General features: G+C 46.0%; 1 protein-coding gene across 4 annotated transcripts in view; it reads left to right on the forward strand.

Annotated features, from left to right (window-relative positions):
- Positions 1 to 21,707, forward strand: part of tln1 (talin 1) — a 139,632-nt gene that overhangs the window by 62,307 nt on the left and 55,618 nt on the right. For 2 of the 4 annotated variants that reach the window (XM_055875480.1, XM_055875481.1), the window contains exons 14-31: positions 34 to 214; positions 543 to 656; positions 941 to 1,049; positions 2,614 to 2,822; positions 3,145 to 3,243; positions 3,639 to 3,701; positions 8,490 to 8,657; positions 8,915 to 9,209; positions 10,103 to 10,269; positions 11,690 to 11,818; positions 14,787 to 14,900; positions 15,422 to 15,535; positions 15,780 to 15,914; positions 16,341 to 16,469; positions 19,828 to 19,930; positions 20,342 to 20,550; positions 20,737 to 20,856; positions 21,456 to 21,653. In XM_055875480.1, the coding sequence (XP_055731455.1) occupies positions 34 to 214; positions 543 to 656; positions 941 to 1,049; positions 2,614 to 2,822; positions 3,145 to 3,243; positions 3,639 to 3,701; positions 8,490 to 8,657; positions 8,915 to 9,209; positions 10,103 to 10,269; positions 11,690 to 11,818; positions 14,787 to 14,900; positions 15,422 to 15,535; positions 15,780 to 15,914; positions 16,341 to 16,469; positions 19,828 to 19,930; positions 20,342 to 20,550; positions 20,737 to 20,856; positions 21,456 to 21,653 (2,656 nt within the window). The remainder of the gene's footprint in view (positions 1 to 33; positions 215 to 542; positions 657 to 940; positions 1,050 to 2,613; positions 2,823 to 3,144; positions 3,244 to 3,638; positions 3,702 to 8,489; positions 8,658 to 8,914; positions 9,210 to 10,102; positions 10,270 to 11,689; positions 11,819 to 14,786; positions 14,901 to 15,421; positions 15,536 to 15,779; positions 15,915 to 16,340; positions 16,470 to 19,827; positions 19,931 to 20,341; positions 20,551 to 20,736; positions 20,857 to 21,455; positions 21,654 to 21,707) is intronic. The other 2 variants (XM_055875482.1, XM_055875483.1) reach the window with 1 other exon arrangement.

Raw genomic sequence — 21,707 nt, forward strand, 5'->3', positions numbered from 1 at the left:
TCACTCCTACCATCTGTCCCTCCACTCCCCCAGGTCTACAGTACTGCAGCAGCAGTTCAACAAGGTGGGGAAGGTGGAGACTGGCTCTGTGGCCCTGCCAGCCATCATGCGTTCAGGGGCCGGGGGCCCCGAGAGCTTCCAGATGGGCTCCATGCCCCAGGCCAAGCAGCACATCACCAGCGGACAGATGCACAGGGGCCACATGCCCCCGCTGGTAAGACTGGAGGGCCACATTGAACTGTAGCAGGGTTGGGGTCAATTCAGTTTTCAAATCAGGAAGTGAAATTCAGTTCAATTCAAGATTTGGAAAAAAGCCCAAATAGGAAATGGTGGTTAATTCACTTCCTCAATTGACTGTTAATTGAAATAACTGAACAGACCCCAATACAATCTCTATATCTGAAGAAAGCCTTTTAGAGGCTAATACACCATAACATTCTCAGTGGAAAATAATTAAAAACATGAAGTGTTATTGGCCCTATTTTATTAACAGTACAGAATGAAAAATAAGAGTGTTTCTCGATATGTTCCCCTGTGTGCAGACATCCGCCCAGCAGGCCCTGACTGGCACCATCAACTCCAGCATGCAGGCGTTGCAGGCTGCCCAGGCCTCGCTGGAGGAGTTTGACACCCTGCCTCCCCTCGGGACAGACGCGGTGAGACACCTGGACTTAAACTGACCCCCTCTTCACCTGTACAACCTCCAAGCTGTAGCTATAAGAAACTTCTGGATGATCTCGTCTATCATGTTGTCCTCTCAGTTAGTTTAAAGTGAATTATTTCAAATGGATACAATTTTAAAGCATAGTTGTACCAAATAAAGAGAAGAGAACATGCTCCACTCTTTTATATTGTAATACAGTGAGTTGGTGTATTTTTCATGTAAGTTGTGTAGAAAATAGTTTAATGTCAATGTGATCTGTGTCTTCCCATGATCAAGGCCTCCCAAGCCTGGCGTAAGAACAAGATGGACGAGTCCAAACACGAGATCCACTCCCAGGTTGACGCCATCACAGCCGGGACGGCCTCTATGGTCAATCTCACCGCAGGTACCGTCTCCTCACTGTGGATAACAACAATGGATGTTGTGGTAGCTTCTATCCAGTGGTGGAAAAAGTACCCAACTGTCATACTTGAGTAAAAGTAAAGATACCTTAATAGAAAATGACTCAAGTAAAAGTGAAAGTCACCCAGTAAAATACTACTTGAGTAAGTCTAAAAGTATTTGGTTTAAAATATACTTAAGTATCAAAAGTAAAAGTATAAATCATTTCAAATTCCTTATTAAGCGCACCATTTTCTTATTTTTGAAATTTACGGAAAGCCACGGGCACACTCCAACATTCAAACATCATTTACAAACAAAGCATGTGTGTTTAGTGAGTCCTCCAGATCACTGGCAGTAGGGATGACCAGGGATGTTCTTTGTTTAGTGAAAGTATATTCTTCATCAGATGACACTCCCGGGACAACATGTTACACAATACATGTATGTTTTGTTCGATCAAGTTCAAATTTATATCCAAAAACCTCAGTTTACATTTGGCTTTGCCTCCAAAACATCCCGTGAATTTGCACAGAGCCACATCAAATCACAGAAATACTCATAATAAACATTAATAAAAGATACAAGTGTTATTCACAGATTTAAAGATATACTTCTCCTTAATGCAACCGCTGTGTCAGATTTCAAAAAAACTTTACGGAAAAAGCAAACCATGCAATAATCTGAGTACGGTGCTCAGAGACCAACACAAGCCAAGAAGATATCCGCCATGTTGGAGTCAAGTCAGAAATAGCATTATAAATATTCACTTACCTTTGATGATCTTCATCAGAATGCACTCCCAGGAATCCCAGTTACACAATAAATGTTTGATTTGTTCCATTAAGTCCATAATTTATGTCCAAATTCCTCCTTGTTTTTCGCGCATTCAGTACACAATCTAAACTCACGACGCGCGGGCAGGTCCAGGCAAAAGTTCAGACGAAAAGTCATATTACAGTCCGTAGAAACATGTCAAACGAAGTATAGAATCAATCTTTAGGATGTTTTTATCATAAATCTTCAATAATATTCCAACCGGAGAATTCCTTTGTCTGTAGAAAAGCCATGGAATAGATCTCGCTCTCACGTGAACGAGCGTCACGAGCTCAAAGCATTCTGCCAGACTCATTCCCCTCTCATTCGGCCCCACTTCACAGTAGAAGCATCAGACAAGGTTCTAAAGACTGTTGACATCTAGTGGAAGCCTTAGGAAGTGCAACATGACCCATATCCCACTGTATCCTCAATAGGGAATGAGTTGAAAAACGACCAACATCAGATTTCCCACTCCCTGGTTGGATTTTGTCTCAGGTTTTTGCCTGCCATATGAGTTCTGTTATACTCACAGACATCATTCAAACAGTTTTAGAAACTTCAGAGTGTTTTCTATCCAAATGTACTAATAATATGCATATATTACTAACTGGGACTGAGTAGCAGGCAGTTTACTCTGGGCATGCTTTTTATCCAAATGTGAAAATGCTGCCCCCTACCCATAACAAGTTAAAGGGCTGCCCACAAAGTATTGAAACCTTAACATGTCTGTCTGTCCCCCTCAATAATAGGCGACCCAGCAGAGACAGACTACACGGCGGTGGGCTGTGCCGTGACCACCATCTCCTCCAACCTAACGGAGATGTCCAAGGGGGTCAAGCTGCTCGCCGCCCTCATGGAGGATGAGGGAGGCAACGGAAACCAGTTGTTGGGGGCTGCCAAGAACCTGGCGTGTGCCGTGTCCGACATGCTAAAGACCGCCCAGCCAGCCAACACTGAGGTAACACGCACGAGCACACACTGAATACTGAAGTAACACACCGAATGCTTAGGCATTTTTGTGTACTTCCTGTTTCTGTGTTGCACAATGATAATGTTCAGAAAAGCTCATGGTGGAAAAAGATTTTGCAGCTAAAATTGAAAATCTGTGTTCTTATTAAAAAGTTTTCTCCCATTTTGTGCTTACTGGACATGACCAATGTCACCTGTAAGTTAACGTAAAACAATCTTCATGAATAAGATGTTAAAGAATCCCTTCATGATGGCTTTTCTTCAGTCATGTGACCTGTGCTTTTTGGGCATCTTTTTTTTTTACCCATCAGCCCCGTCAGAACCTTCTGCAGGCTGCAGGCAACGTGGGCCAGGCCAGTGGCGAGCTGCTGTCTCACATCGGAGAGACGGACGCCGACCCCCGCTTTCAGGTAGGCCAACCGTGACCCAGTCCAGAGTAAACTAAACTGACACTCTGAAAGTGGGACTACGCCACAAGAAAATAAGTTGACCGTTTTCAGACTTGGGGCAAATTCTAACTTCCACTTAAGTCAAACGTTCACTTAGTCTCCCATTGACATCAATAAATGGCTAAGTGAAAATTCCTGGAAGTTAGGATTCAGCTCTTCATAAACTTTAGTCTGAATCTTCTGTGCAAATCATCCATTGCTTTCAACACTCTGATTTGCACAACGTTTAAGTTGTCTTAGGATCTTAGGTCAGAACACGGTCCTGATCAGTTCCCTATGCAGAGTTTGTTGACATCATTTGTGCAATACTGTGTGATTTACTATAACCCCCTTTTTTTTACACCTGCATTGGTCAGTTTCTAGGTAAAGGATCTTTCAGGGGTGCAAGGCGGAGCGTCTCCACTTATAGTCACATGCTGGTAACAAACGTGTCCTCGAAAGATAAGCCTATCCGAATCACTGTCATTCCCAATGGCCAATCATACTAATCGTTCTTGGATCTTTCACTGTAATTGATATGGACCACACTGGTGTAACGTCATCTAGTAGTGTTTTCTTGTCATTTCTAACTGTTTAATAAGCATTTGACAGCAGTTTTGTTCAGTTTCTCTTGCATATCTTCAGGTACTCAAAATGCTCTCGGTTTTCTCATAGGTTTTGATTATTGACACGCAAAAAGAGCAAGTAGCTCTCAAAAGCATTTGATTATGAATGTATGCAGCTGAACAGCTGAATGCACTGAGAGAAACTCAGTTTCAGATGAGAAAATTCACCCCAGGGATTAAAATGTGAACTGTATTTACATGATCATATCTGCCCTGTCCAAACAAGACTTCTTCCCTGTCCAAACAAGACTTCTGCCCTGTCCAAACAAGACTTCTGCCCTGTCCAAACAAGACTTCTGTCCTGTCCAAACAAGACTTCTGCCCTGTCCAAACAAGACTTCTGCCCTGTCCAAACAAGACTTCTGCCCTGTCCAAACAAGACTTCTGCCCTGTCCAAACAAGACTTCGGCCCTGTCCAAACAAGACTTCGGCCCTGTCCAAACAAGACTTCGGCCCTGTCCAAACAAGACTTCGGCCCTGTCCAAACAAGACTTTGGCCCTGTCCAAACAAGACTTCGGCCCTGTCCAAACAAGACTTTGGCCCTGTCCAAACAAGACTTCGGCCCTGTCCAAACAAGACTTCTGCCCTGTCCAAACAAGACTTCTGCCCTGTCCAAACAAGACTTCTACCCTGTCCAAACAAGACTTCTACCCTGTCCAAACAAGACTTCTGCCCTGTCCAAACAAGACTTCTGCCCTGTCCAAACAGAGTAGTTCCCATTTGTAGGGTACTGGGTTGATTATTAACTCTTAATGTGGTTGCATTGAGCTCTAGGAGAATACTGCTGTACCTGAAGATATACAGGGAATGTCTTTTTTAACAATTGTGTCCAATATCAAATGAAGGGTTTAACAATAGTAGTAGTAGGGGATCTGTTTCGATAAGTGGTGGGAAGCCTGTTACCAATTGTTTTCTCGAAGAGAATTTCTGAATTCCTCATGACTGAACTAAGACCTATTGGCAACAGGTTTTGAATACAGTATTTAACCTTTTAAAATGGGACAAAACGACAGCTCTTTGGTGAAGGTGTTGTAGTTGTTGTTTAATGTGGAGTTATTTATAATAGCCTAAACATGTATTGAGGGAAGCACTTCAACTGAAAATGTGACGAAATAGCTGTAATGTTACACGTAAGTGAAGATAAGCCTACCATACAATGACTGAGCGAGCGCAGAGAACATACTGTGGAGAAATAAGTAGGCCTGGCTAATGCCTGTTCATAAATGCTTGTGGAATGCAGCCTGACCGCAGCTCCCACAAAGTCCTCTGTTTTTTTCCCCCCCTCCCTTTTTCTGCCTCCACCTCCCCCTACTCCTTCACAAAACAACATGCAGGAAGAGCTGCCCAACTCCTCTGTCATGATGTCGATAATCCCACTCAAACACCTTCTAAACTGCATAAAAATAATCTCTGGAGTGGTGCGGAGGCTGATGAGTGTTTGCTAGATTAGCTTTTGCAGCGACCCTGTTGCTGATATCCTGTCTCTCCTCAATGACAACCATGTGTTAGCCCACCATGCGTTAGACCCTGTGCGTTAGCCCACCGACCGTGCGTTAGCCCACCGACCGTGCGTAAACCCACCGACCGTGCGTTTGCCCACCGTGTTGTTAGCCCACCGTGTTGTTAGCCCACCGTGTTGTTAGCCCACCGTGTTGTTAGCCCACCGCGTTGTTAACCCACTGCGTTGTTAGCCCACCGCGTTGTTAGCCCACCGCGTTGTTAGCCCACCGCGTTGTTAGCCCACCGCGTTGTTAACCCACCGCGTTGTTAGCCCACCGCGTTGTTAGCCCACCGCGTTGTTAGCCCACCGCGTTGTTAGCCCACCGCGTTGTTAGCCCACCGCGTTGTTAGCCCACCGCGTTGTTAGCCCACCGCGTTGTTAGCCCACCGCGTTGTTAGCCCACCGCGTTGTTAGCCCACCGCGTTGTTAACCCACCGCGTTGTTAGCCCACCGCGTTGTTAGCCCACCGCGTTGTTAACCCACCGCGTTGTTAGCCCACCGCGTTGTTAGCCCACCGCGTTGTTAACCCACCGCGTTGTTAGCCCACCGCGTTGTTAGCCCACCGCGTTGTTAACCCACCGCGTTGTTAGCCCACCGCGTTGTTAGCCCACCGCGTTGTTAGCCCACCGCGTTGTTAGCCCACCGCGTTGTTAACCCACCGCGTTGTTAGCCCACCGCGTTGTTAGCCCACCGCGTTGTTAGCCCACCGCGTTGTTAGCCCACCGCGTTGTTAGCCCACCGCGTTGTTAGCCCACCGCGTTGTTAGCCCACCGCGTTGTTAACCCACCGCGTTGTTAGCCCACCGCGTTGTTAGCCCACCGCGTTGTTAGCCCACCGCGTTGTTAGCCCACCGCGTTGTTAGCCCACCGCGTTGTTAGCCCACCGCGTTGTTAGCCCACCGCGTTGTTAGCCCACCGCGTTGTTAGCCCACCGCGTTGTTAACCCACCGCGTTGTTAACCCACCGCGTTGTTAACCCACCGCGTTGTTAACCCACCGCGTTGTTAGCCCACCGCGTTGTTAGCCCACCGCGTTGTTAGCCCACCGCGTTGTTAACCCACCGCGTTGTTAGCCCACTGCGTGTGTCTGGCACTTCAGAGGTCACAGCTGGAGTCCCTCCGCTTCCACGTATCATCTTTTGACACACCTCGAGAGCCCTCAGTCACTTTTCTCTCCCCCTACTCCCTTTTCTCTCCCCCCAGTCACTTTTCTCCCCCCCTTAGTCACTTTTCTCTCCACCCTAGTCTCTTCTCCCCCCTCAGTCACTTTTCTCCCCCCCTTAGTCACTTTTCTCTCCACCCTAGTCTCCTCTCCCCCCCTCAGTCACTTTTCTCCCCCCCAGTTACTTTTCTCTCCCCCCTAGGCTCCTCCTTCCCCCTCAGTCTTCCCCCAGTCACTTTTCTCCCTCCTAGTTACTCCCCCACCCCACTTAGTCACTCTGTTTTTGTGCTTCCAAACGTGAGGTAACATGTTTTGGAAGCACAAAAACGCACATTCTTTAGTTAAAATATATCTATCACGAGTCACAATTTAAACAGTTGCACATGTTTGTGATATATCCCAGACCCAAAACCAGTATCAATGTCAAACCCAGTCTCTGACTAAATCAGCTAGTTGACAAAATATACATTAATATGCCATTGTTAGTCATTCTGTACTGTAGCTGCATTAGCTAGCCCACCACATAACCTTGTAGAATATCCTTATATTACCTTTGGAGGGTAGAGAATGCCTGTATGTTCCTAAAGTCCCGACTTGTGGGGTAGACACAAGACCAAAAACTAAAGGCAGTATAGAGTTGATGATTGTCTTTGGAGCCACCAGGCTTGAGTCTCCCCTCGTCCCCAGCCTGGATGGGTTATACTATAGTATATTTAGGTTTAAGCCAATGAATGTGAAGTGCTCTGTCACAAATGGCACCATATTCCTTACATAGTGTACTAAGGCTCTGGTCAAAAATAGTGCTCTATGTAGGGAATAGGGTGCTATTTGGGATGTAGGCTTAGCTTGGCTTCTATGGAAAGAATCCTTGGAGGCCACTTCCTGAGTGGCGCAGTGGTCTAAGGCTAGCTGTGCCTGGTTCGAGTCCAGGCTCTGTCACAGCCGGCCGCGACCGGGAGACCCATGGGGCGTCGCACAATTGGCCCTGCGGCGTTAGGGGACGGTTTGGCCGGAAGGGATGTTCTTGTCCCATCGCGCTCTAGCAACTCCTGTGGCGGGCCGGGCACAGTGCACGCTGACACGGTCGCCAGGTGTTTCCTTAGACACATTGGTGCGGCTGGCTTCCAGGTTAAGCCTGCATTGTGCGGCTTGGTTGGGTTGTGTTTCAGAGGATGCACGCTTCTCGACCTTCGCCTCTCCCGAGTCCTTACGGGAGTTACAGCGATGAGACAAGACTGTAACTACCAATTGAATACCATGAAATTAGGGAGAAAAAGGGGTGTAAAAAAATATATTCAAAAAAAGAATCCTCAGAGGCCATTTTATATGGAAGGTTAGAAAAAGTAGGTTCATCAATAGGGCCTTCTATTCCCCTTTGTGCTAAAACTGGCTACCACTGAATTCAGGTCAGACTGTAAGCTGTGGTGTGTATGGCAGGACAGATTTTAAAACTGGAAAAGTCTCTAATTTTCTCCTTTTGTAGAGGCTATTTCTCTAATTTCTTTACTTAATTTATTTTGCCAAAATAGACCTTAACATTTGAGTAATCTTCCTGAAGAGGACAATTCTCTTCCGAATAATTAAATTGATCCTAATTCTTACCAAAATAATGAAATGAGTGCATTGTTCCATAGTTCACCCACAATCTTTTCACCCTATATAAGGTGTCACACTGTTTCTGTTCTCAACAATGCTATACTGTCGTCTTCTTTGCTACGACAACAACAACAACAAGTTAACTAAAGCAGAAACAGTCTGGTACTCAGACTAAAGATACTCACAATGAACCACAGTCTCAATCAAAACAGGGCCTCGTTTATGGGCCTGGTATGGAATCGTCAAAATTATATTTTCTCTTTCCACTTAAGCATGCCTTAATTTACTTTATGCTACATGCTAATAAGCATGCTAACTAGCCTGTGTCATCCCTGCCGTTCTCAGGACATGCTTATGCAGCTGGCTAAAGCCGTGGCTAACGCCGCCGCCGCGCTGGTGCTCAAAGCAAAGAACGTGGCCCAGAAGACGGAGGACTCTGCACTCCAGAACCGCGTCATCGCCGCAGCGACCCAATGTGCCCTATCCACCTCCCAACTGGTGGCCTGCACCCGGGTAAGAGAAGAGAACCCCAACATCTTTACCACACACTAACCATCTATTGTCCTATGTTTGTCATTTAGACTTGGGCGGTATACCGTTTAAAGGGGAATTTAAAAAAATACTCCTCCCCCTTTCTTACCCCTATCTCTCCCTCCCCTTTTCTTACCCCTCTCTCCCTCCACTTTTTTTTACCACTATCTTTGCCATTGCTTTTTCTCTCCTTTCGCCCCTTATCCTTTTTTGTCTTACCCCTCTCCCTCTCTCTCCAGGTGGTCGCTCCCACCATCAGCTCTCCGGTGTGCCAGGAGCAGCTGATTGAGGCAGGCAAGCTGGTTGCCAAGTCGGTGGACGGCTGCGTGGATGCGTCTCAGGGCGCCACCAGCGACGAGGGGCTCCTCAAGCAGGTGGGCGCCGCCGCCACAGGCGTCACCCACGCCCTCAACGAGCTCCTGCAGCACATCAAGCAGTACGCCCACGGAGGCCAGCCCATAGGGCGCCACGGAGAGGCCACCGACCGCATCCTGGACGTCACCGAGAACATCTTCAGCTCCATGGGAGACGCCGGTAGGCTGGGGGATGGGAGGGGCGGGGCTACGAGAGGTCAAGGGTCAGCAGTCATATTGGAGTGAGATAGCAAACATGGTGGATTAAAGATGTCCCACTCATGCCTTTTACCATTGAAGAAAATGGTCACAGTTCAGGTCTGCTTAAGGGGGTGGCTCTCCCATAGGCAGCAATGTGGTAGCAGCTGGGTCTGGTCTGCTTAGTTTATTGACTCTGGAGTCTGCATCTCAAAATGAAATCTTATTTGCAAAAAGCAATTTCAAATGTTTGTCTTATTTCCAAAAAGCAGTACAAAAAAGTCTAATTTGACATGTTTTAATATGACAATATGATGAGGAAGTGGATTGTTGTATAACTTTTTGTTGGTAAAATACTCCCTGACTTTTAAGTTTCAAGAGGTTTATTAAAGGAAAGATCCAAATGCTGCCTCTCATACCGTTGCCTTTTTCCTAGTGCCAGAATCAATAAAGGTTAGATGAATAAATGAGGATTTAAACTTCAATATAAACTAGATGAATAAATGAGGATTTAGACTTCAATAAAAACTAGATGAATAAATGAGGATTTAGACTTCAGTAAAAACTAGATTAATAAATGAGGATTTAGACTTCAATATAAACTAGACGAATAAATGAGGATTTAGACTTCAATAAAAACTAGATTAATAAATGAGGATTTAGACTTCAATAAAAACTAGATTAATAAAATGAGGATTTAAACCTCAATATAAACTAGATGAATAAATGAGGATTTAAACTTCAATAAAAACTAGATGAATACATGAGGATTTAGACTTCAATAAAAACTAGATGAATAAATGAGGATTTAGACTTCAATAAAACCTAGATGAATAAATGAGGATTTAAACTGTATTGCCTGCTGCTTCTCTCCAGGTGAGATGGTGCGTCAGGCCCGCATCCTTGCCCAGGCCACCTCAGACCTGGTCAACGCCATCAAGATGGACGCAGAGGGCGAGTCGGACCTGGAGAATTCCCGCAAGCTGCTGTCAGCCGCCAAGCTCCTGGCAGACGCCACGGCCAAAATGGTGGAGGCTGCCAAGGTCTGTTCCACATGAGCTACTGTTCCCATCCGGCCCCCTGTTCCAGCAAGGTCTGTTCCACATGAGCTACTGTTCCCATCCGGTCCCCCGTTCCACCAAGGTCTGTTCCATATGAGCTACTGTTCCCATCCGGTCCCCCGTTCCACCAAGGTCTGTTCCCATCCGGTCCCCCATTCCACCAAGGTCTGTTCCCATCCGGTCCCCCGTTCCACCAAGGTCTGTTCCCATCCGGTCCCCCGTTCCACCAAGGTCTGTTCCCATCCGGTCCCCCATTCCACCAAGGTCTGTTCCACATGAGCTACTGTTCCCATCCGGTCCTCCGTTCCACCAAGGTCTGTTCCATATGAGCTACTGTTCCCATCCGGTCCTCCGTTCCACCAAGGTCTGTTCCATATGAGCTACTGTTCCCATCCGGTCCCCCGTTCCACCAAGGTCTGTTCCACATGAGCTACTGTTCCCATCCGGTCCCCCGTTCCACCAAGGTCTGTTCCCATCCGGTCCCCCGTTCCACCAAGGTCTGTTCCCATCCGGTCCCCCGTTCCACCAAGGTCTGTTCCACATGAGCTACTGTTCCCATCCGGTCCCCCGTTCCACCAAGGTCTGTTCCATATGAGCTACTGTTCCCATCCGGTCCCCCGTTCCACCAAGGTCTGTTCCCATCCGGTCCCCCGTTCCACCAAGGTCTGTTCCACATGAGCTACTGTTCCCATCCGGTCCCCCGTTCCACCAAGGTCTGTTCCATATGAGCTACTGTTCCCATCCGGTCCCCCGTTCCACCAAGGTCTGTTCCACATGAGCTACTGTTCCCATCCGGTCCCCCGTTCCACCAAGGTCTGTTCCCATCCGGTTCCCCGTTCCACCAAGGTCTGTTCCCATCCGGTCCCCCATTCCACCAAGGTCTGTTCCCATCCGGTCCTCCGTTCCACCAAGGTCTGTTCCATATGAGCTACTGTTCCCATCCGGTCCCCCGTTCCACCAAGGTCTGTTCCCATCCGGTCCCCCATTCCACCAAGGTCTGTTCCCATCCGGTCCTCCGTTCCACCAAGGTCTGTTCCATATGAGCTACTGTTCCCATCCGGTCCTCCGTTCCACCAAGGTCTGTTCCATATGAGCTACTGTTCCCATCCGGTCCCCCGTTCCACCAAGGTCTGTTCCACATGAGCTACTGTTCCCATCCTGTCCCCCGTTCCACCGTTGAGGATTTATGAGCGTGGCTGGAGGAATGGAGAGGCCTCCTTTTAGGAGCTGTGTGTGTGTGTGTGTGCGTGCGTGCATGGTTTCTGTGTTTAAAACAAAAATGTTGTGTGCTCGCATGCGGGTGGAATATCCTCTTGGTCTAATGGTTATGATGCTGGTTTCCCCAGCGGGCGAACGGGGTTCAGATCCCACTTGTGACATTAACGTGCTGATGTGTGTGCAGGGCGCAGCCGCCAACCCGGACAGTGAGGAGCAGCAGCAGAGACTGAGGGAGGCAGCAGAGGGTCTACGCATGGCCACCAACGCGGCTGCCCAGAATGCCATCAAGAAGAGGCTGGTCAACAAGCTGGAGGTGAGGACACAGTCAGACATCCTTCTCTTGATATTACTGGATCTCAACCAGTGGTTCTCCCGTCGTTATATAGATTGGATTGGGTGGGCCCCCCTCCTAACTTTGTTACACCCCGCCCCCTTCTTAAAAGAGACTGGTACTTTCCGCCTGGAAATTAAACTAGGGGAAATGCTGACTTTCAAAGTGTATGGCCATTTAGATATTTTAACCTTACACATTACTACTAGGGCCAGGAGTTTTTCAAGACCACCTGACCTGACCACAACAAACAGGCTCTAGTTAAAGGAACTAGTTAAAGGTACACATGGGTTCTTCTTTAGAGTGAAAATTCCTTTTCCAGCGATATCAATAAGACAGTATCATGAATGTCAAACTGTTTATGATGTAAAAAGTTAGAGACAATTTTAGGAGAAGAGGTGGGTCTTTTAAACAGGCGGATATACTCTCGATTCAAGCCTCTTACCCAAGAGCCCTAGAGTGAAAACGTATCTTAGTCTCTCAGTGTTAAGCCTTGTTTTCATGGAAGTAAAAAGAATAAAACATTTCGGCTTCTCATAGCCACCACACAAGTCATTTCAAATCAAAGTTTATTTGTCACGTGCGCCGAATACAACAGGTGTAGACCTTACAGTGAAATGCTTACTAACCAATAGTGTGAAAAACATGTGTGTGTGTGTGTGTGTGGGTGGGTGGGTAAGTAAAGAAATAAAACAACAGTAAAAATACATTTGAAAATAAGAGTAGCAAGGCTACAGACACCGGTTAGTCAGGCTGATTGTATGTACAGTATGTACATGTAGGTATGGTTAAAGTGACTATGCATATATGATGAACAGAGAGTAGCAGTAGTGTAAAAGGTGGCTTCCCATAACAGCCAAATAAGTAAGAAGCCCTTGAGTGGTGCAGCGGTCTAAGGCACTGCATCTCAGTGCTAGAGGCGTTACTACAGACCCTGGTTCGATTCCAGGCTGTATCACAACCGGCCGTGATTGGGAGTCCCATAGGGCGGCGCACAATTGGCCCAGCGTTGTCCGGGTTAGGGTTTGCCCGGGGTAGGCCGTCATTGTAAATAAGAATTTGTTCTTAACCTTGCCTCGTTAAATAAAGGTTACATAAAAATAAATATCAGATGCATGTTCAATCACCTATCTCTGCCATACAACCACCTCTCTCTCTGCCATACAACCACCTCTCTCTCTGCCATACAACCACCTCTCTCTCTGCCATACAACCACCTCTCTCCCTGCCATACAACCACCTCTCTCTCTGCCATACAACCACCTCTCTCTGCCATACAACCACCTCTCTCTCTGCCATACAACCACCTCTCTCTCTGCCATACAACCACCTCTCTCTCTGCCATACAACCACCTCTCTCTCTGCCATACAACCACCTCTCTCTCTGCCATACAACCACCTCTCTCTCTGCCATACAACCACCTCTCTCTCTGCCATACAACCACCTCTCTCTCTGCCATACAACCACCTCTCTCTCTGCCATACAACCACCTTTCTCTCTGACATACAACCACCTCTCTCTCTGCCATACAACCACCTCTGCTGGTGCCCAGCAGCTAGTTCTAGGATGCGTCCTAAATAGCACCCTGTTCCCTATATAGTGCACTACTTTTGACCAAAGCCCACAGGGCCCATGGTGCGCTACTTTTGACCAGAGCCATATGTAAGGAAACAGGGTGTTATGTGGGATGCTGCCCTAGTGTTAAGTGATATCGTAGGCCCACAAAAAAGCTTTGTAACTCAGAGAGAGGTTTGCAGAACTTATGAATGGCCGTGACTTGTCTAAGCAGAACTTATGACTGTCTGACTTGTCTAAACAGAACTTATGACTGTCTGACTTGTCTAAACAGAACTTATGACTGTCTGACTTGTCTAAATCAAATGTTATTTGTCACATACACATGGTTAGCAGATGTGAATGCGAGTGTAGCGAAATGCTTGTGCTTCTAGTTCCGACCATGCAGTAATATCTAACAAGTAATCTAACAATTTCACGACAACTACCTTATACACCCATGTGTAAAGGGATGAATAAGAATATGTACATAAAGATATATGAATGAGCGTTGGCCGAACGGCATAGGCAAGATGCAGAACTAAACGGAACTTATGACTGTCTGACTTGCCTAAGCAGAACTTATGACTGTCTGACTTGCCTAAGCAGAACTTATGACTGTCTGACTTGCCTAAGCAGAACTTATGACTGTCTGACTTGCTTAAGCAGAACTTATGACTGTCTGACTTGCCTAAGCAGAACTAATGACTGTCTGACTTGCCTAAGCAGAACTTATGACTGTCTGACTTGCCTAAGCAGAACTTATGATTGTCTGACTTGCCTAAGCAGAACTAATGACTGGCGGTGAATCTGTCAGTGAACAGCAAAACAAGCCTTCCGCAATATTACAATCGTGGGAAATCACAGGTTGGAAAGCAAATCTACTGCTGAAAAGAGAAGAGGCTAATCCGTATGCTGTAAACTACCAAAATATTAGATCAACTTCCAAATATTGTTTACAAAGTAAAGCAAGAGAGACAGGCTTTTGGCACGAACGCATCAGCCATCACCGGCAAGTGACCGGTGCATCATTGGCTGAGTCAGTGAAACTGGAAAGCATTTTTAGGATCATCATTTCCTCCTCAGGTTGTAGCCTACAATATGTGCGTCTGCACACGCAGCTCACTATGGATGGATTCAAGACAAGGTTGTTTTTATTGATGTCAGTGTCAAAGTAGCCTGCCATTTTGATTATTTGTGCGCAGCATCATGATTGCTAAGATTGATTTGTTTTATTGCTTGCATTTGACAAATTTGATAAACTTAACCTTAATGTATGTATTGCTGAAATTAACCAACCCTGGTGTTAGTTAGCACCAAGCACATCGGTTTGGAAACCTAAGTTGAAACTAAACTGACAGTCTTTTTTTTTTTTCACACTTCGTTTCCTGTCAGAACGCAGCTAAGCAGGCCGCCGCGGCCGCCACTCAGACTATAGCCGCCGCCCAGCACGCCGCCTCGTCCAATAAGAACCCAGCAGCCCAGCAGCAGCTCGTCCAGAGCTGCAAGGTGAGAGCTCCGCTGCCATGACAACCCAACCATCACTCTTCCTGGTTTCTGGTCCTGTGGGGTCAGGCATAGGTCACTGAGTACGAGTGTCATGCCTTCTTTCTCTAATTTTCTCTCGCTCTCTTTTTCTCTCTCTCTCGTTCTCTCTCTTTCTATTTTTCTTTCTCTCTCTCGGGGGTACAATTAGTGTTGTAAATCTCAAAGAAAATATTTTTGACGTTTGGCATTCTGAGTTAGATTGTAGTTCAGGTGTTCTTCATTGTACTCTGAGCATGAGTGTGGAAATATCCTCTTTCTATACACTGAGCTTGTGATTTGCCATGTATGCAGTGATGTATGCAGTCATGTGAGCAGTGATTGCTTCATTGCACTGTAAGAATGAGAATAGAGCATTGTGATTTTGATAGTGTGTGTGCTTAAGTGTATGTTATTGTTTTTACCTTGACCGAACTACACATTTTCCATTTGATTGGTTGGTTGATAGTGTCATTAAGTGGCCGATCTGTTGGTGTGTGTGTCAGGTGGTGGCAGACCAGATCCCTCAGCTGGTCCAGGGGGTGCGTGGCAGCCAGTCCCAGCCCGACAGCCCCAGTGCCCAGCTCACCCTCATCGGGGCCGGCCAGAACTTCCTCCTGGTGAGACCCTCATCTCTGCCCTGCACTCATAACGTTTTTTTTTCTTCTGATTCTGATATACTTTCGCAAAGAAGGATGCTTGCCTAAAAGGAATATGACACAAAACAAGGAAGCTTGTCCTCTGAAATCTACTGTAGCCAATTTGATTTATTACAAACTACACCGGAACAATGTTTTAGTAGCATGCACCTTTGTAGAAATAAACAAGTTAACCCTTTCCTTCCTCCATCCACTCCGCCCTCAGCCTGGTGCCAAGATGGTGACGGCTGCCAAGGCCACAGTACCTACCATTGGCGACCAGGCTTCTGCCATGCAACTCAGCCAGTGTGCCAAGAACCTGGCCACTGCCCTTGCCGAGCTCCGCACGGCCGCACAGAAGGTACCAAACATCCCCCAAACGCACTCAACAAGGACCTGTTGTTTGACCTTGTTAGCGCTTTCGCTAGTGGAATTAGCTAGCTAGCTTGCTCCATTTAGCTGAGACACTGTATTAGCGGTTTAGTTTGAGAAATTAGCGAGTTACAGTAGCTTGCCCTGTAACAGGCTAAAATACTGTGTTAGCAGTTTAGCTAGTGGAATTAGCTAGCTACAGTAGCTTGCTCCGTAACTAGCTGACTCACTGTGTTAGCAGTTTAGCTAGTTGGAATTAGCTAGCTCACTCCATAGCTAACTTGAGTAACACCACGGTAATATAGCACTAGAGTTAGAGGTTTAGCAGGCCCGGTCTTGCCCAATATGGGGTCCCTATTCTGTTCTGTCTTCCCTTTCTCCACTTCCTGTGTTGACGTCCTGTCATGTGATCCAGGCACAGGAAGCATGTGGTCCTCTGGAGATCGACAATGCTCTGACGGTGGTCCGAGGCCTGGAGAAAGACATGGTGGAGGCCAAGGCCTCAGCTGGCGATGGCAAACTCAAACCCCTGCCCGGAGAGACGGTGAGAGTCACACACACTCTCACACACACACACACAATACGCCTTGCATATGCCGTATGCGTACTGTGCTTGTAGCGTAGCAGGAAGTTTGACACACACACACACAATACACCTTGCATATGCCGTATGCGTACTGTGCTTGTAGCCTAGCAGGAAGTTTGACACACACACACACACACACAATACACCTTGCATATGCCGTATGCGTACTGTGCTTATAGGCTAGCAGGAAGTTTCGCACACCACACACCACACACACACCCCTGCCCTAGTAGATGGCAAGCACGTGCCCAAATACACACATTTTCACAAACACACAGTACTGTACATACAAACTAACCACAACCTCAACAGTATGCATATTATACAGCACCAAGTGTACACACACAACCCATCTCTCCCACGATCTATGCATGCTGAAAGGCAGTAGTTCATTTGTCACAAGTTATTCCTGTCACAAGTCATGTGACAGGAATAACTTGTGACAAATGAACTACTGACTTTCAGCATGCATATAGCGAAGGGCACTCAACTTGTACTGCACTGTCACAGATGACTGGCTAAAAGAAATGGATAATAAGATGACTGGCTAAAATAAATGGATAATCACATGATAGTGTTATGAAATGTTATGTACTATTTTAAACTCTATATAACTGTTTAATGTTGCTGGACCCCAGAAGGAGTAGCTTCTCCTTTGACAGCAGCAAATGGGGATCCTTAATAAATTCAAAATACAAATAGTTGGAGCTGTATTGTTAGATTTCAGTGCAGCCTTTGATGTTATTGATCATAAATTGTTATTGATCATAAATTGTTATTGAAAAAAAAAACTTGACATCACCTGTCATCACATGGTTGGAGAGTTATTTATCCAATAGAACCCAGAGAGTGTTCTTCAATGGAAGCGTCTCTAACATCAGATATCTATAGTGCGGTGTCCCTCAGGGCAGTTACATTGGGCCGTTCCTCTTCTCTATTTTTACCAATTATTTGCCACTGGTCTTACAAGAAGCTAAAATGACTACGAATGCTGATGATTGAACACTCTACACATCAGCACCTCTAGCCAGTGAGCTCACTGCAGTCAGTGTCAAAATGGGTAATTAACAATAAACTGGTCTTAAATACATCTAAAACTAAAGGCATTGTTTTTGGTTCAAAACATTCTCTAAGACCTAAACCTCAAGAGGAGTTGTGTGTAAGGGTGTGGCCACTGAGGAAGTTGAAGAAGCTGAACTCCTAGATATAACATTGGATGGTCAGTTATCATGGTTAAGTCATATTGACAAAGTAGTTGTGAAGATGGGGAGAAGAATGTCTGTTTATAAAATATATGTTGCATTTTTGACACAAAAATGAACTGTACTAGTTGTTCAGGCTGTGGTCTGGTCCCAACCTGATTACCGTCTGGTAATATGGTCAAGTGCAGCAAAGCTGCCGCTGGCTCACGACAAAGCAGTACACTTTACTCTGAACTGCACACACAGAACTAACATGAACAACTTGCGTGAAAGTTTTTCATGGTTGAGGAAAAATGTACATCTCTTCTAGTCTTTTTAAGAAACATTTGTGTGTTGAAAATGCCTTAACACTTGTATAATCTATTTTAAACAGACAGACATACCTCACCAGACACACCACTATGGGTTCCTTAACGGTACCCAAACCATAAACAGATCTTCACTTAGTTATCTATAGAGTCATGGTGGAATGATCTGCTACCAGAAGTTACTCAGTTATCTATAGAGTCATGGTGGAATGATCTGCTACCAGAAGTTACTCAGTTATCTATAGAGTCATGGTGGAATGATCTGCTACCAGAAGTTACTCAGTTAACTATAGAGTCATGGTGGAATGATCTGCTACCAGAAGTTACTCAGTTATCTATAGAGTCATGTTATGGTGGAATGCTCTGCTACCAGAAGTTACTCAGTTATCTATAGAGTCATGGTGGAATGCTCTGCTACCAGAAGTTACTCAGTTATTATAGAGTCATGTCATGGTGGAATGCTCTGCTACCAGAAGTTACTCAGTTATCTATAGAGTCATGTCATGGTGGAATGATCTGCTACCAGAAGTTACTCAGTTATCTATAGAGTCATGTCATGGTGGAATGATCTGCTACCAGAAGTTACTCAGTTATCTATAGAGTCATGGTGGAATGATCTGCTACCAGAAGTTACTCAGTTATCTATAGAGTCATGTCATGGTGGAATGATCTGCTACCAGAAGTTACTCAGTTATCTATAGAGTCATGGTGGAATGATCTGCTACCAGAAGTTACTCAGTTATCTATAGAGTCATGGTGGAATGATCTGCTACCAGAAGTTACTCAGTTATCTATAGAGTCATGGTGGAATGATCTGCTACCAGAAGTTACTCAGTTATCTATAGAGTCATGGTGGAATGATCTGCTACCAGAAGTTACTCAGTTATCTATAGAGTCATGGTGGAATGATCTGCTACCAGAAGTTACTCAGTTATCTATAGAGTCATGGTGGAATGATCTGCTACCAGAAGTTACTCAGTTATCTATAGAGTCATGGTGGAATGATCTGCTACCAGAAGTTACTCAGTTATCTATAGAGTCATGGTGGAATGATCTGCTACCAGAAGTTACTCAGTTATCTATAGAGTCATGTCATGGTGGAATGATCTGCTACCAGAAGTTACTCAGTTATCTATAGAGTCATGTCATGGTGGAATGATCTGCTACCAGAAGTTACTCAGGCAAGTTTAGCTTAAAAAACAGATATAAAATACATGCTCACAGCGCCTCTCCTATTTCTAAAGATCTGATTGTACTGTATATAACAATATGAATCTAGTTTGGATTTATTGTAATGAGTTGTCTATTACTGTTCTGTATTTTCATGTATTTGTATGTTTTGTGTGGACCCCAGGGAGAGTAGCTGGCACATTTGCAGTAGCTAATGATCCTATTAAACTAAACTAAACTTGTAGCCACATGCACAGCGGTAGGTAGGCTGGTGTCAACACCCACCACAGAATCCGGTAGGTAGGCTGGTGTCAACACCCACCACAGAATCATGAATCATGCCTCAGCACCCATCTATGGGTCTGTGCCTACATGATGATTACAAGTACCAGACTGTGAGAATTCCAACCACAGTGCAGACACTTATGAACACACACTCAGAGAGCAGTCTGTAAAATGAAATCTGATATACCGTACAGAAGGAATAATTAGGATTCTTGACCACTCACTCCTACTCATGGTACTGTATTTAATTTGTTTGTGTGTGAAGATAAGAATTATACAAGTGGAAGTACGTGCATTGTGTCTTATTGTGTGTGTGTGTGTGTGTGTGTGTATGTGTGTGTGTTTTTGCAGCTGGAGAAGTGCTCTCAGGACGTGGGCAACAGTACTAAGGCTGTGAGCTCTGCCATCGCCCAGCTGCTGAGTGAGGCCACCCAGGGCAACGAGAACTACACAGGTAACTACAGTAGTGAACAAACTGGTCACCCAGGGCAACGAGAACTACACGGGTAGCTACAGTAGTGAACAAACTGGTCACCCAGGGCAACGAGAACTACACGGGTAGCTACAGTAGTGTACAAACTGGTCACCCAGTGCAACGAGAACTACACAGGTAACTACAGTAGTATACAAACTGGTCACCCAGGGCAACGAGAACTACACAGGTAGCTACAGTAGTGAACAAACTGGTCACCCAGGGCAACGAGAACTACACGGGTAGCTACAGTAGTGTACAAACTGGTCACCCAGGGAAACGAGAGGGAAACAGCATTAAAGCCTAAAAATGTATCTGGTGGGAGTAAGGAAGACTCAGGAGCACCCTCTAGTGGAGACAGATGGTACTCCTGCTTTGTCCCCTCTCTCTCAGGTATGGCAGCCAGAGACGTGGCTCAGGCATTGCGCGCTCTGGCCTCGGCCGCCCGTGGGGTTGCCGCGACGACCGCCGACCCTCAGGCCCGCAACGCCATGCTGGACTGCGCTGGTGACGTTATGGACAAGTCGGCCAATCTGATCGAAGAGACCAAGAGAGCCATCGCCAAGCCGGGAGATCCTGACAGCCAGCAGAGACTGGCACAGGTCAGTCAGAGAAAGTCAGACAGTCTGTCAGGTTATACTTTTGGATATTTGTTGCCAATACACAAAGAGCTCACTATTAGAATGTAAACCCATCAACAGTCAAGACTGTGCTTCTATGAAAGACCTTAGGAAACATCATATCCACCTACGAAATGCTTCTATTTGAATGTGTTTGGTTGTGTACAGGTGGCCAAGGCTGTATCCCAGGCCCTGAACAGGAGTGTGAACTGCCTGCCTGGACAGAGAGATGTGGACAACGCTATAAGAACAGTCGGAGAGGCCAGTAAGAAACTACTGGCCAATTCTGTGAGTAGAAAATCACACCAAACTAAAATAGTAGGTGCATTGTTCTTACTTTTTGTTTTCTACTATTACTTCTCCCTTTCATTACGTCTCTCTTCTCCCTTTCATTACTTCTCTCTTCTCCCTTTCATTACTTCTCTCTTCTCCCTTTCATTACGTCTCTCTTCTCCCTTTCATTACTTCTCCCTTTCATTACGTCTCTCTTCTCCCTTTCATTACTTCTCTCTTCTCCCTTTCATTACGTCTCTCTTCTCCCTTTCATTACGTCTCTCTTCTCCCTTTCATTACGTCTCTCTTCTCCCTTTCATTACGTCTCTCTTCTCCCTTTCATTACTTCTCTCTTCTCCCTTTCATTACGTCTCTCTTCTCCCTTTCATTACGTCTCTCTTCTCCCTTTCATTACGTCTCTCTTCTCCCTTTCATTACTTCTCTCTTCTCCCTTTCATTACGTCTCTCTTCTCCCTTTCATTACTTCTCTCTTCTCCCTTTCATTACTTCTCTCTTCTCCCTTTCATTACTTCTCTCTTCTCCCTTTCATTACTTCTCTCTTCTCCCTTTCATTACTTCTCTCTTCTCCCTTTCATTACTTCTCTCTTCTCCAGTTCCCGCCAAGTGGGAAGAGTTTCCAGGAGACGCAGGTCAACCTAAACCAGGCTGCAGCCGGTCTCAACCAGTCAGCCAATGAGCTGGTCCAGTCGTCCAGGGGCACCACCCAGGACCTGGCCAAGGCCACTGGCAAGTTCGGCCGTGACTTCGGAGAGTTCCTGGAGGCCGGCGTGGACATGGCCGGCCAGTCACAGGTCAGAGAAGGACACGGATGAAACACCAGTGTCGTGAGACTGGGGTGAAATGAA

The sequence above is a fragment of the Salvelinus fontinalis genome, chromosome 21 (genome assembly GCF_029448725.1).
Source record: "Salvelinus fontinalis isolate EN_2023a chromosome 21, ASM2944872v1, whole genome shotgun sequence".
NCBI classification, from domain to species: domain Eukaryota; kingdom Metazoa; phylum Chordata; class Actinopteri; order Salmoniformes; family Salmonidae; genus Salvelinus; species Salvelinus fontinalis.